Source organism: Macaca nemestrina, chromosome 16, assembly GCF_043159975.1.
Source record: "Macaca nemestrina isolate mMacNem1 chromosome 16, mMacNem.hap1, whole genome shotgun sequence".
NCBI lineage: Eukaryota > Metazoa > Chordata > Mammalia > Primates > Cercopithecidae > Macaca > Macaca nemestrina.
The window spans coordinates 97,697,905-97,713,513 of NC_092140.1; the positions used below are offsets into that span (position 1 = coordinate 97,697,905).

General features: G+C 45.3%; 1 protein-coding gene across 4 annotated transcripts in view; it reads right to left on the reverse strand.

The window, feature by feature from the left end:
- Window positions 1-4,127: 4,127 nt before the first annotated feature.
- The window catches only part of LOC105490191 (uncharacterized), a 293,460-nt gene continuing 281,978 nt past the window's right edge, over window positions 4,128-15,609 (reverse strand). For 2 of the 4 annotated variants that reach the window (XM_071081509.1, XM_071081508.1), the window contains exons 5-9: window positions 10,322-10,463; window positions 7,366-7,450; window positions 7,212-7,278; window positions 6,228-6,446; window positions 4,134-5,238 (exon numbers count right to left, since the gene is read on the reverse strand). In XM_071081509.1, coding sequence (XP_070937610.1) covers window positions 4,862-5,238; window positions 6,228-6,446; window positions 7,212-7,278; window positions 7,366-7,450; window positions 10,322-10,463 — 890 coding nt within the window. In that variant the 3' untranslated portion in view covers window positions 4,134-4,861. Of the gene's footprint in view, window positions 5,239-6,227; window positions 6,447-7,211; window positions 7,279-7,365; window positions 7,451-10,321; window positions 10,464-15,609 lie in introns of all 4 variants that reach the window. The other 2 variants (XM_071081507.1, XM_071081510.1) reach the window with 2 other exon arrangements.

Sequence of the window (15,609 nt, forward strand, 5' to 3'; positions counted from 1 at the left end):
ATCACTTGAACCTGGGAGATGGAGGTTGCAGTGAACCAAGATCGCGCCATTGCACTCCATCCTGGGCAACAAGAGTGAAACTCCATCTCAATAAATAAATAAATAAATTTTTAAGTAGGTTCATTCATGGAAGCAAAGTAAATTTCAAATAGTAATTTTATATGACTAAGAATCTGGTTCTTCACGTCCTTCTATACATTAAAAAAACAAAAACAAAAACTATACTCATATTGAATATATGAACTTGTAATCTACTTTTCTCAACATCACTGAATCTTTCTTCTGCAACGTTTTAATGGTGCCATGTGGATGTGCCATAGCTTACCTGACCACTTCTCTGTGGTATATGTAATGAGAAATACTGCTTTGAAGAGCCACTAATAAATATTCCAAATGTCCCTCCAGAAAGGCTTTGCCAGTTTACACTCCTACCAGTGTATAAAAGAGATTCATTTTCTGAACTCCTGCCAATACTGAATTTCATCACTAAAAAAAAGGAAACAAAATGTTTGCTAATTTGATAAGTGAAAAAGGATCTCATGATTGCTTTATTTTGCTTTTCTTTAATTACTTGTGAATGTGAAGTGTTTTTATCGTTTGCAATTTTATCATGTTGTATTTCCTCGCTTACAAATTATCTCTTTATGTTTCTGTTGGCTTTATTTTTAAATTGTTATTGTTGGTTTTCTCTGTGGTATTCATCTTTTATTGATTTGTCAAAGCTATTTTTATAGTAAGGTGATTTGCCTTTGTCACAGATTGCAAATATTTTCCCGATATGTTTGTTGTCCTTTAATTTTGTTTTTGGATCTAGGGCAGTACAAATCCCTAGCCAGGCTCATGTTCTGGAAGCTAAGCCAGCCAGAAGGGAAAGTTCCTCTCAGTGAAATCTAAGCCCCAGCCTAGCCAGTCTCGGGCCCTGAACAACATAAGGCCAGGCTAGAGCATCTGAAGTGTTCAGATGATTTCAACTAAATATTTCTATGGCAACCAACTGCCATTTATTCTTACTAATGGACACTGCCTCTGATCTATGGGTATTTAAACTTCAGGAACTTTTAAAGGTGGGAATAAATGAAGCTATAATGGTAAAACAACAGGCACTAAAAACTTTTAAAAAATTTAAAAAGTGTTTTATTCACTTTTTTTCTCAGAGGGCAGTCTTCTTCTGCCTTCTCTCTCATAGAGCCAGTAATGCAGCTAGACATGGTGGCTCATGCCTATAATCCCAGCACTTTGGGAGGCTGAGGAGGCAGGATTGCTTGAGGCCAGGAGTTTTAGATCAGTCTGGCCAACATAGTGAGACTCCATCTCTACTAAAAATTTAAAAATTAGCCAGATGTGGTAGCAAGCACCTGTAGCTACTCAGCTACTCCCAGCTACTCAGGAGGCTGAGATGGGAAGATCACTTGAACCCGGGAGTTTGAGGCTGCAGTGAGCTGTGATCGTGACACTGCACTCTAGCCTGCTGCACTCTAGCCTGGGTGACACAGCAAAGACCTTGCCTCAAAAAAAAAAAAAAAAAAAAAAAGAATCAAGGGCCAGAAATGCAATAGGAGGTGAGCCCTGTGGAGAGAGATTGGCAGTAAGGAACATTCAGTGTAGGGAGGGAGAAAGTACATCAAATACCTTCCATCTCCAAATGAGTATTTGGATGTCCTTTCCTCCCAATCTCTACTAATCTCAATCTCAATACCTACTATTGATTCCCTTCCTTCCAATCTCTAGTAATGATTGGCACAGAGTAGTTGCTCAATAAAATACTTTCAAACTGATTAAAGTTATATAAGATTACTTATAACTTCTGTGCTAATTCTTGTCACATATATTTGTGTTTTATACATTTCAAAGTGAGATTAGTTTCACTTTCAAGATTGTCTTCAGACAGCTGAGGCTGCCTCTCAGTGTAGCATGACTACCAGACCCTCTCACTCATCTTTTGTCAAAAAGTTCCAGAAGGCTGGAAGCCGTTCCTTGATCCAGTCCTCTTGGAATGTAAACCTGTTCCTCTCATTTCCTTCCCTGTGGACACCACCTCCCCTGCCCCATTTGGAGCTCTTGGAACTGTCGTTAAATCCCTTCTCAGCCATCCCACCTTTCAGCCTTGCCCAGGGCCTATTCCCAAACCCCTCCAGCCTGTTTCATTTGCATCCTTCCGTTCAGTTCTGCTGGTTCTGCTCTGTGTCAAGAGTATCAGAGACTTGGGGGGAAGGTGAGCTATGAGGTGGCCGGCAGGAGGAATGTGAGAAAATAAACAGCAAAGGCCCCAAGAGGGATTATTACGCTGAGTCCGGCTCTAATTGTCTCCTGCTCCCTGGCACTCTCACTGTCCCAGGGAATCCCCAGGTGCTCAGCAGGGACTCCCCTGTGGCAAAAACCCTGGCAGCTTCAAAAGCCTCAGCAATATGGAGCCTGGTACATAGAGGAAACACAGTTTCCAGCTGTGTGAAAACACCTTGGGGCAGAGTCTTGTGCCAGATATAGTGCCCTTCGTGAAGTATTGAGTAAGAATCCTTGACGTTTTATGAATATGGTGCAGCGTAAGTACACAATATGAAAATTTGAATAAGAATATGTTTAAACAGAAGCTGAAGTTAATTTGTGCAAATATTCCTACGTAAATCTTTACCCTAACTATTCTGTTAACATACCTAGGGCACACCGCCGTTTTAGGAGTGTCATAGGATTTGTGTATGTGTGCCTACAAAGCTTTAACTGAGCTTCAGAAAGCAAGTCTTTGTAGCGGATCTACTTTTATTTAGTTAGTTTTTTTAGAGACACAGTCTCAGTCTATCTCCCAGGCTGGAGCGCTGTGCTGCAATCTTTGCTCACTGCAGCCTCCAACTCCTGGGTTCACACGATCCTCCTACCTCAGCCTCCCAAGTACTGGGACTACAAGCACACATCATGGTGCCTGGCTAACCTAAATTTTTTTTTTTTTTTTTTTTTTTTGTAGAGACAGGGTCTGTCTATGCTGCCCAGGCTGGAAGTCTACATTTTCTTAATCACAACACTGATTAACTGTCGATGGTCCTTTCATCTTCTTTTCTGTAGAATTACCTGTAGAATCCAGACCATAGGCCTCTGTTTATTGGGTGTGACCACGTTCCCATCTGCATCCCAGCAAAAACCCAATCCCCATAATTAACTGGCCTTTGCTATTTTATTGTCTGTCAACTGTGCCCTGGTGTATGGTGGCCTCTTTCCTTTTCTTGTTTAAGTAAAGTGAGGAATGTTTTGTCAGCTCATATTTCTTTTTCAGCAGCTGTGTGGCAGGGTGTCTGAAAGAGATTCACAATGATCTGTTGGAAATCCATCATAAAGCTGGTTGTCTGATCCCCTGACATGATCACGTCAGACAGAGCTGCCCTTTGCCTTGTGTCACAATCTTGAAAGTGAAACTAATCTCACTTTGAAATGTGTAAAACACAAATACATGTGGCAAGAATTAGCACTGAAGTTATAAGTAATCTTATATAACTTTAATCAGTTTGAAAGTATTTTGTTGAGCAACTACTCTGTGCCAGTCATTACTAGAGATTGGAAGGAAGGGAATCAATAGTAGGTATTGAGATTGAGATTAGTAGAGATTGGGAGGAAAGGAAAATTCTTTTGTGATGTTAACCCATATTTAGTATTTTTTCAAGTCCTTTAAAATAGGAATAACCTTAGAAGAAGGCAGTCCACAAATATTTCCCCCAGTAACCTGCCTTGCTTCCTAGATTTCGCAGATCTCCCTATTATCTTGGGGGTTGTCAATGTTCTGCAGCACACCAAGAGGAAGGAGATCTCAGGCACAGGACCGAGCACCATTCCACCAAAACCTCACTGAATTCCCCATCTTGCCTATCCTTTCCTCATTTCCTTTGTACATTTTTTCTTAAGCTCTAGTTAATGTTTTCCACCCTACGGCTTTCCCAACAATTCCATCCATCTCCCCTGCCAAAGTATACTTGGGATTTACAAAGTTTGCTAGTAATGCCACAAGTGAAATCAAATTATAACAAAGTGTCTATTTGACAGACCAAGAGATTTTAAAGCCTTAGCCAGCCAGACTCTCTTATTGGAAGTAATCTTTGTTATGGTGTATTTTATGATCTTTTAGAGTTTGTAGCATTGGAATTTGACTTGTAATAGCCCTGGAATGTGGCATCGGGTTTCTTTTTATATTATAAATCCCAGAAAACTAGAGATCACAAAATGTGGTTTTGGTGTCCTGCTCAGAGGGTGACATGGACACTTACCAATAGATATGTGCTATTTGAGGATATGCCCCATAGGAAATGGGCTTAGGTAGCCTTTATTCACCCACCTCTTGGTGGCTTAATAGGAGGAACTATGTAGGATAAAAATTTTTCATTCATTTGTTAACCCATTCAGTACATGCTGTTTTTGTCATTACATTTGTAGGAGAGGGAGAACTTTCCCTTTACCCTTGAGAGTCGGAGATCTGAGTCTGTGAAATAAATAGACAGCAGACAGATTAACAGGAGAAAAGAGAGACAAATGTATTATGTGCACACGGGCATCACAGGAAGGAAAAGTGAGCACCCCCAAGCCCAGCGAGATCTAGGTGTTTAGATACCTGCTTCACAGGGGAGAGTGGAGGGGGAATGTAGGAAACTTGGGGGAGAGTAAATGATTCTGGGGAAGATGAACAGGGCCTCGGAAGAAGAGGACACAGCCTGTGACCAGTCTATGTCTGGGCATAGTGTGGCCTCCAGACACCACTCCTGTGATTTATGTTCAATCTTCCCTGGTTGGTGAGAAACCCCGGTGAGGCTCTTTCGGAGGCTCTGTCTTTAGGCAGATAAAGGGACCGGAGAGAGCTCCCTGCTGCCTTTGCTGTTCTCCAGGTGTCCTAAGTGCAAAGAAAGCAGCATATGTTGGGCTGCCCTTTCCTGAAGTCCACATTCAGGCTGGAACGAGCACTTCCCAATGCAGGGCAACCTGCCAGGTGCCAGTGGGAACCCAAGTCCACGGGGCCTGGTCTTGCTCTCACAGTGCCTGATTCAGCACAGATGCAACGACAGGTGCTCAGACACCGCAATGCCAGGCGGACTGTGGCAGGTGTCACAGGAATGTGGAAGCGATGTGTGCTTGGAGCGCAGGGGTGGGAGAGGCCCCTGCCAGCTGGTATGAGGAGAGCCAGCTTGCTGATGAGGGGGCACCTTCTTGGGCAGACAGGAGACTCACAGCTGCTATTGCTGTGTTGCCTGTGAGGATGGTGAGAAAGGCCTAATAGGAAATAGGGAAGGGAGGGAGAGGAACAAAGAGAATGGAGGTTAGGAAGGACTTGGCTATTGATTCCATGCAGAGGGAGAGGACAAGGGAGAGGGCAAAACGTGCTTTTTGCCCAATGACAACAATCACCACCTATTGAACATTTAACAGGTACCAGGGACTTCACTTTTTATACATTTATTATTATTTTGAGATGGATTCTCACTCTGTCGCCCAGACTGGAGTGCAGTGGCACGATCTTGGCTCACTGTAACTTTGGCCTCCCGGGTTCAAACAATTCTCCTGCCTCAGCCTCCCAAGTAACTGGGACTACAGGCGCGTGCCACCACACCTGGCTAATTTTTTGTATTTTTAGTAGAGATGGGTTTTCGCCATGTTAGCCAGGATGGTCTTGATCTCCTGACCTCCTGATCTGCCCGCCTTGGCCTCCCAAAGTGCTGGGATTACAGGTGTGAGCCACTGTACCTGGCCTCATACATTAATTCACATGGTCTCCACCCCATCCCCTTCCTCCCTCAGCCCCTACATTTTGTGGATTAGGGTTGAAGCCCAGGAAGGATAGATGATTTGCCCCATCACCCAGCTGCCACGAGCCGGGACTGGGATTGAACCCAGCCAGGCATGGCTGTCCCAAGGCCAAGTCTTTTCTGCAGCATGTTGCCGAGTGACCATGAGAACGGAGGTTTCTGAGAAGACTCAGAAAAAGGGATTAGTTTTCAAGAGCTGCCAGAGTATTAAACCCGTTTATTTACATGTCCAATCTGTGCATTCTTTCACTCATTCTCGTCAGTAGTTGGGTTTCTGCAGTATTGCTGGGGCACCCTATCCTCTGGGCTGCTTCCTGGACGTCTACGTGGACAGCTTCTCCCAATGCTGAGTAGTCTCACGGTGTTTGCTTCAAAGTACTGAGTATCAACCACCATGCTCAAGTGCACACAGCATTTCTGGGGAGTGTCAGCCCACAAAATCTCCCCCTTACTCACGTTTTATCTGTTCCCCAGCAAGTGAGCAGGGCGATGAGCTGCCCCGGATTCTGCACCATGCTCCCCACATTTCCCTTGATCCTGGAGGAGGAAGCCAGACCCCGGCCGGCTCTGTTCTGATGCCACGCTCCCTCCTCTCAGCCTCTGCCTTCCTGGCTGCATCAGCCTGCGGTCGCTTCACTTTCTGCCTGCAGAGCAGATGGCCTCGGTCAGGAATTCCTGGGAGAAAATTCCGTTCAGGAATAGAACTTTGCAAACACAAATATAGAGAGAATATCTGAACCACTGATGGGAAAGTGGATGAGAAAAAAAAAAAAGAATCAGGACATTACAGAGAGAGGCGCACATGCAGACGTTTCTGAATTTCTAGACTTAGATGCTGTGAAGTAGATTACCTAGATAGCCTCAACGCCAGAGATGCTTTATTTTCTAGGAAAATTTAATAGAACAGTTCTAAATACATTTGCTGGAGATCTAGAAACACAAAATAAATTTTAATCCATGTTGCTGTACACTTGGGAAAAAGAAGGGACGAATCTAGCCAAGGGAACTAATATTTATGGAGTGTCCACTATACTATACTACAGCTTTTTCCTCTGTGGTTTTCTGTCATCTTCTTAACAATTCTGTTAGTCCTCATGTATAAAGACAAGGAAAGAGAGTCTCAAAAAATTAAATAATTGACCACCCTTACTCGAATGTATATTCTGATGTCGAACTTCAGAGAGCTGGGCCTCTCCGGGGTGGTTTTAACCTGTCAGTGAGCTGCCGCCCCCCCTACCCCCGCCACCGCCAACACTCCCTCCCCGCCCCTTGCATCAAAACCACTTCCCTTTTCCCCACACCACGGCGAAGCCGCAGGAGAAATCCCTGCTAATTTCAGCTCGCTTGAGAGATGGAACCTCCAAGTCTCTTGGGAATGTTCCCCTCTCGGCTTTTAGGTCAAATCCATGACTTCCTTCTCCTTGTTACGGCAAGATCTACCTGCCCAGCGTCTCTTTCCAGCCCTACTTGGCAGCTCTCTTCCTATCTGCAGAGATAGCCAGGCTAGCTGGGGAGACCAAGGAAGATGTAGGACTGTGATTATGATGTCACACATCCCCTGGGCTCTGTGGGGGCTCTCCCCGCCATATCTCACTTTGCACATCCTGTTGCTTGTCTCGTGCTGTTTGACAAATGGCCTCTTGACCTTTGCCCAATCCTCTTGTTTCTTGCAGTTGAAACTAAAAAAGATAAAGAAAAAGAAAAGAAGTAAATAAAAGACTTACTGTTTGAAGCCATATGAAAACCTACTAGAGTAAACCAAATGCCTTTGGTGATCATATATACCCATACATAAAAACGAATATTCCTTTTAGGGGGCAGTAAAGGGTAAGAGATGTTAGTCAAGCACGCAGGTTGGACCAAGCTGCATGCACCCGCACGGTGGAGAGAGACCTGATCCTGCTTAGGGCAGAGCGGGGGAAAGGAGCCAGGGTTCCTCCTGCTCTGATCCCCACCAGCTCATGACCTTAGACCAGCCCGTGACCTCGCAGAACTGTAAAACTCTAGTAGCTGCATGACGATGAAGTGGGAGCTCTTTGGAAATGTTAGTAAGTTTTCCTTTCTAGACTTACTCATGGTTGTGTTTTTGTTTCTGTAAACTTTCTCCCCCACCAGCTTTATTGAGGTCTAATCCACAAATAAAAATGGAATCTATTTACCAGGTACAATGTGTTACTTTGGGCCACTTTTAATCAATCCAGGCCTCCCTGTCTTTTGATTGGTGATCTTAGTATGCTCACAAGTATTTTGAATACTGATTATTTTGACTTATTGCTACTGCCTTATTTTTGTTTTCTATTTGCTATGCTTTGTCTTTTCTTTTCTTTTCTCTCTCTCTCTCTCTGCCTTTTATTTTTTATCCCCACTTCTTACTTCTACATTTGGAAACATAACAGCCTATTTCTCAGTCTTTAGTGGTCCTTAAACTTGGAAGTACAACAGAAGACTGGAGACTTCACATAGATCGTTGGGCCCTTCACCCAGAGTTTCTGATTTAGCAGGTCTGAGGTAGGACCTGAAAATTTGCATTTCTGATAAAGTCTCCAAATGACACTGATGCTATTCCTCTGGGAGAACACTTTAAAAACTACTGTTTCAGAATGAAGATTTGTTATTTTAAAGGATATGAACAGACAGTTTTCCAAAGAAGACATACATGCAGCCAACAAGCATATGAAAAAATGCTCAACATCACTAATCATGAGAGAAATGCAAATCAAAACCACAATGCGATGCCATCTCATACGAGTCAGAATGATTACTATCAAAAAATGTTAAACTAAAAAAAAACATGCTGGCAAGGTTGTGGAGTAAAGAGAACCCTTATCCACTGCCGGTGGGAATGTAAATTAGTTCAGCTATTGTGGAAAGCAGTCTGGTGATTTCTCAAAGAACTTAGAACTACCATTCAACCCTACAGTCTCATTACTGGGTATATGCCTTAAGGAATAGAAATTGTTCTACTGTAAAGACACATCCATGCATATGTTCATCACAGCCCTGTTCACAAAAGCAAAGACACGGAATCAGCCTAGAGGCCCATCAGTGGTGGACTGGATAAAGAAAAGGTAGTACATATACACCATAGAATACTACACAGCCATAAAACAGCATGAGACAATGTTCTTTGCAGCAACATGAATGCAGCTGGAGGCCATTATCCTAAGCAAACCAATGCAAGAACAGAAAACCAAATACTGAATGTTCTTATTTGTTTTGTTTTGTTTTGTTTTGTTTTTTTTTTTTTTGAGACGGAGTCTCGCTCTGCCGCCCAGACTGGAGTGCAGTGGCCGGATCTCAGCTCACTGCAAGCTCCGCCTCCTGGGTTCCCGCCATTCTCCTGCCTCAGCCTCCCCAGTAGCTGGGACTACAGGCGCCCGCCACCTCGCCCGGCTAGTTTTTTGTATTTTTTAGTAGAGACGGGGTTTCACCATGTTAGCCAGGATGGTCTCGATCTCCCGACCTCGTGATCCGCCCGTCTCGGCCTCCCAAAGTGCTGGGATTACAGGCTTGAGCCACCGCGCCCGGCCAAATGTTCTTATTTGTAAGTGGGAGCTAAACACTGAGTACACATCGACCCAAAGAAGGAAACGATAAACACTGGGCCTACTTGAGGACAGAGGGTGGGAGAAGGGTGAGGATTGAAAAACTACCTATTGGGTACTACATTTATCACTTGGGTGATGAAATAATCTGTACACCAAACCCCAGTGACACACAATCTACATATATAACAAACCTGCGCATGTACCCCTTGACCTGTAATAAAAGTTAAAAAAGAAAAACAAAGAAAAGGATTTGTTGATTGGGTGTGGCGGTCTGTAATCTCAGCGCTGTGGGAGGCCGAGGCAGGCAGATCACTTGAAGTCAAGAATTCAAGACCAGCCTGGCCAACATGGCAAAACCCCATGTCTACTAAAATTACAAAAGTCAGCCAGACATGGTGGCGGGTGCCTATAATTCTAGCTACTCCGGAGGCTGAGAATCGCTTGAACCCAGTGAGCAGAGATTATGCCACTGCACTCTAGCCTGGGTGTCAGGATGAGACTCTGTCTAAAAAAAAAAAAAAAAAAAAGGATTACCTTTGGCCAGTTAAAATACATTCAAAAATACTGAAAACTTTAATCATCTCCCTCCCCAAACTACATGTACCCATGAAATTTAGTATTCAGTCTTTGGGATTTGTAGTCCTTCTACCCCAAACCAATTCACGGATTCCCTAGGAGTCCCTGGGGAACTCCAGTAAAGATCCTCTGTTTTAGAGAATAATTCTATTTCTTGAGGAAACCCTGATATTAGAATGGATAATTGACATTCTTAGGGTGCTACAATAACCTGAGCATATAACTATTAAATATAATTATTTTATTCATTGATTCAGCAGCAAATATGAACTGAGTATTTAGCATGTGCCATGGTAATGAAGATAAAATCCCAGGATAATTAGAGGGCTCACGTGGCAAGTAAACAGAAGTGTGGACCATTGGCAATTATACCTCTGTATGTGTTAATAACAGCATAATCACAAAAGTTTCCATCCTATATCCTACCAAGTCCCCAGGGTCACTCCAGCCATTCTTGATGAAAGGCCTGTAGTCCAGCTTTCAAGTTGTGTGCTGACTTCAGTCCTCTTTTTGTGATGTGTGTGGCTGGCCTTTCCATGTGCAGTTCCTTCTGCATTTGATCTTTGTGCTGTGGGACCAAATAAGTGAGGCATTTAAACAAAAGAGTCGCAGAATGTTTCCTGGAGAAAGTGGTGTTGAAATCGAGATCTCAACGATGAATAAGACTTAGGCCAAGGGACATTTGAGGAGGGAGTAAACATGTTCAGGCAGTGAGAACAGTATGTTAGGAGGCCTAAAAGTGAAAGCCAGGTTAGAGAAGTTGGATGTCTTTTTTGAAAAAAAAAAAAAAAGGAAAAGAAAAAGAATATGAGCCACTGCAGGATGTTAAGGAGGGGAAGGAGGGAAGAGGCAGGGCCTGTACCATGGGCATGCAGGGCCAGTGCAGTTGCACAGGACAAGCACTCAGAAGGTTAGGGTTTAACACTCTACAATTACTCTCTTGAAATTCTTCAGAATTTTACCTTTGAACTTGTGCTCTGTAAGTGAAGTGTAAGGAGACAATGGAGCCTGCCAGGAATGTGGAGCCTCACGCATGTGTGCTCCTGCCTCCTGCTGACTCCCAGGATGTTTTCTCAGACATCTGTTCTTCTCCCCTGGTGCCTTGGTCCTGCCCAGTTTGCCCTCCCTGCCCCCACCCTACTACAGATGCTACCCTTCACCCAGGGAGGTAGCTGGGTCACACCAAGTGAGGTGGGGGCCCAGGTGGACACATGTGGAGGGCTGGTGTCTTAGTCTGTTGCGTGCTGCCATAGCAGAATACCTGAGACAGGGTCATTTATACAGAACAGAAAGTGATTCTCTCACAGTCCTGGAGACTGGGAAGTCCATGATCCAAGGTGCTGGCATCTGGTGCGGACTTCTTACTTCATCCACATGTGCCAGAGGAGGAAGACGGAAGGGCAAGAGAGAGTGAACGCATTCCCATAAGCCCTTTTTGCAATGGCAAGATTCCATTCATGAGGGCAGAGCCCTAGTGATCCAAGCACCTCCCAAAAGGCATCACCTCCCACACTGTTGCATTGGGGATTAAGCTTTCAACACAAGAATTTTGAAGGGGACAAAAACATTCAAGCCACAGCAGTTGGGCATACGGCTTGCAGCATCTCAGGGCAGAGCGAGGCAGTAGGTGTCAACCCCCCGATACACTCAGTGGGAAGCTAAAACAGGGCCTTATGCCCACCCCAATCTGGGTACCAAGTGCATTCCAGTGTGGAGATGGCAGCCCCTCAGAGGCCAGCCATCGGCTATGGGTGGGTGCAGCAGAACATGTGGGAAGGGAGATTGGCATCCCAGCCGCAAGGTGGGGCACTGCATTTTCCCAAAAATGATGAAGCCAGCCTGGGCCCTTGAGAAATTCTAAGAAGCAGGTCACCGATGTCAAACTGCACTGGACTTCTAAGTAGAGTGAGAATGAGTGTGGGTCTTGTGTCATGTCACTGAGATTTGGCGCTGACTGTCATCACAGCATGACCTAGCTCATCCCGCCTAGTGGTTCTTCCAAACTTTCACTTCTCTGCTAACCCTCTGCCCTCGCCCAATCCCATTCACTCTCACACTTTGCCTCCTCATCGCTGAGCAGGTAGAGGCCGTCGGGGGAAAAAACCCTCAACTTTGTTTTCAAGCACCTGGGAACATTTCTGCCCCTAAGCCCACCTTTGCCCCCATGGAAGTGGCACATCCCCACCCCCAGGTCCCTGCTTCCTGTGCCTTCCAGCTCCCACCCCCTTCTCATCCCACCCCGTTTGCTCAGGGGCATGGCTCCACGTAATCCTCCTCTCTCCTGTATTTCAACCTCTCTCTGTCTCTACTGGCTCACTCCTCTCAGCCTCTAAATCTCAGTTTCTCCCACCTAAAAAAAAAAAAAAAAAAAAAAAAAAAGACATCACTTTGAATCACAAACCCCCTCATAATCAAGTTTCTTGGAGAATTGACAACTTGTGGATTTCTTTATTCAGCATACATGTATTGAGTTTGTACATCCATGCTGGCTACTGTACTGGCTGCTGTGGATACAAAAGATGAACACAGTGTGGTCCCCGTCTTCAAGGAGCTGGCAGGGGGCTGGGGAGAGCGAGGACAAACAGGTGGCAGTGCTGACCATGGGGTACCATGCTAGCAATGAGCACAGGGAGCTGAGAGCTGAAGGGAGGGGGGAACCCTGGGGTCTCAGTCCAGGCAGACCAGACAGCTTCAGAGAGCAGAGCTAGAATGGGAGGCACTGGGGGGTGGAGAGGAATCTTGGAGACTTGGTCATGAAGGGCTTTATATGTCACATCAGGGAGTCCAATCTTCATCCTGATTCGTGTTTTTAGAAAAGATTCCTCAGTTTTGTTTGAAGTTGAGGCAGCAAATCTTGGAAAGACTGGATTTAGGTGGGAGGGAATGTGGAGAACAGGGAATGGCATCAAGAGATCCTAAGGGAATGGGATCAACAGGACTCAAAATCTGGCCAAATACATCATGTGAAAAGAGGGAGGAGTCCGTGATGTCCTCTGGTTTCCAAGGGGGCCCTTCAGGAAGACAGGGGCCCCCCAGGAAGAATAAGCCGTCAGGAGAAGAGAGTAACTTCACTTTCTCATTCACTGCAAATTGGCTTTTATCCCTGTCACCCTGCTGAATCGGTTCTCATGAAGGTCTCCAGTAACTGCCCAAGTGACAAGTCCAAGGAGAAGTCCAAGTTTTCGTTTTACTTTTTGGAGACATTCTGAATTCCTGGCTGTCAGGTGCCACACCGTCAATCACACCCCAAGCCCAGTCCATCCTCTTTGCCCTTGAACGCTGTGGCCCTGGTATTCCCCTTGGAGCAAGGCACCTACCCTGGCACTACCATCCAGCCAGAACTCTGGAAACCCCTCTGTCCCTCTCATTCACCTCCCATGTCTGAGTAGTTATCAGATCCTGTAGATTCTGTCTCACAGCTATGTCTTCAACCCAAATCCTGCTTCTTACTTGCAACACCACCATCTGGGTTCAGACCTTCACCGTTTCTTATCATTTCTACGATCATTGCCTCACTGGTCCCCCTTTCCCTGCCCTCCTTCACTCATCCTCCACCCTCCCACCTGAACTACCTTTTTCCAATGAGAATCTGCTTCTGTGCTACCCCTAGTTAGAATCTTTGATCTTTTTTTTTTTTTTTTTTTTTTTTTTTGAGACAGAGTCTCCCTCTGTCACCCAGGCTGGAGTGCAGTGGCGCAATCTTGGCTTACTGTAACCTCCACCTCCTGGGCTTAAGTGATTCTTCTGCCTCAGCCTCCTGGGTAGCTGGGATTACCGGCGCCCACTACTTTCAATAATTCTTCAAAACTTCAAAACAAAATTCAAATGTCTTACTTAGCTCACCTCCCAAGTCTCTTCCTGGTTGACCCCTGCTTATTCCTCTGGCCTCATCTCTTGGTTCTTCCTCACACCCAGGTGTTTAGGCCCCTCTCCTTCCCCTGACTTCATCACGGGCTTCTCACCTCTGTGCCTCCCCACTGCTGTTCTGGCCTTGGAAGTGCTTCCTTTGTTTGTTCATTTAGAATCTGAGTTCTAGGTAACACCTGCTTGTCCTTCCAAATTCAGCTCAGGTCCCAACTCCCAGGAAGCCTTCTCTGAGCCTGTATTCTGAATTAAATATCCCTCCTCTGGGCCCCTGGGCTTCTGAGGCATTCCCCCAACACAGAACTGAGCAAGAGTGCTATAGTAATAGTTTCCCAGCTGCCTCTGTCTTCAACTGGAATTTGTTCCCCACTTCTGGGATAGGATCTGATGTATAACAAGTGTTACGTAACCGACCATGCAGCAGGGTTGCCGATTCATGCAGGTACCATTTGATGTATAGATTAACATGCCATGATTTAATTCAGTCTATAAATAACTGGATCATTTTTATTTTTCTCTGTCCCCATCCATTGGCTACTGGGAACATTTTCATGAAGTGGCTGATACGGGTTAAAACTTAGTCCACTTGATGATTTAAATTCTCTTTTATTTTATTTTATTTATTTTTTTTTGAGATGGAGTTTTGCTCTCATTGCCCAGGTTGGAGTGCAATGGAGCAATCTTAGCTCACTGCAACCTCTGCCTCCTGGGTTCAAGTGACTCTCCTGCCTCAGCCTTTCGAGTAGCTGGGATTACAGGCATGCACCACCACACCAGGCTAATTTTGTATTTTTAGTAGAGACGAAGTTTCCCCATGTTGGTCAGGCTGGTCTCGAACTCCTGACCTCAGATGATCTGCCCACCTCGGCTTCCCAAAGCGCTGGGATTACAGGCGTGAGCCACCATGCACAGCCTCAATTATTTCTCTTTTATAATCACTTGTGTAAATCACTTGATGATTCTAATTGCTTCTCTTGTATAATCACTCAGTCTCTCAGATGGCCTTGCCTCCCTCTGACTTCTTTCCCTAAGATGGCATCTGATGTTGGGGGATGGGGTGTGTGGCTGCTTTGTTCTGTGGCCTTCGAGGAAGAGAGGGGCCCTGGGCTCCCGCAGGCATGAAGGCATCCACTCTGTGGCATCTGCTGGCGCCGGTGTAAAGTCCCTCATCTGCCCGGCTGTTGCTTGTCACACCTGTCTGGGACTCCAAAGTCTATGACTGTTGGGTTCATAGTCTGCTCAGTTCCCGTGAGCAAGCAATCATCCTCGGGGTGCTGGGGTTGACTGGGCCTCCCCTCGTTTCCCGTTGACTGCTGATACCTTCATGTTCCCAATAGGAGAAAAATCAGTGACTGCCATCACAAGACACAGTTGTTGAACCTTTCATCAATGCTTTCTAAAATACTTTCTTATTCTCAGACTTTCTTCTAAATATTCACAACAGGAAACATTTCGTCCAGCCTTACCTTCTGTGGATGATTCTGAAAACAGGTGTGAAAACTGATATGCCCGCCTCCAGAAATGCTGCTCTGTTGACCCCAGCTGAGCTTCCCTGATAGAGAAAGTCCGCCCGTCGACAACGTGTGTGTTGCTATCAGGTCCCCACGTCCTCTTCTAAGAAACACTGAAAACTTCCTGTTCCCAGGGGAAAGGATTTCACCTCACATTCCCAATAAAACCTAGTAAATAGAGGTGTGAGTCATTTCATGGAGTCCTCTGAAGAACACGTCAATGAATAAAGGCTCTTTTGTGAGTCATCGAGTTACGCTGCTAGACGTGAACCATCGAAAGCAGTTTCCACCAAGGCAATCTGAGCGATGCGTCAAGCATTTCCTCTTCCTCCGGAGCAT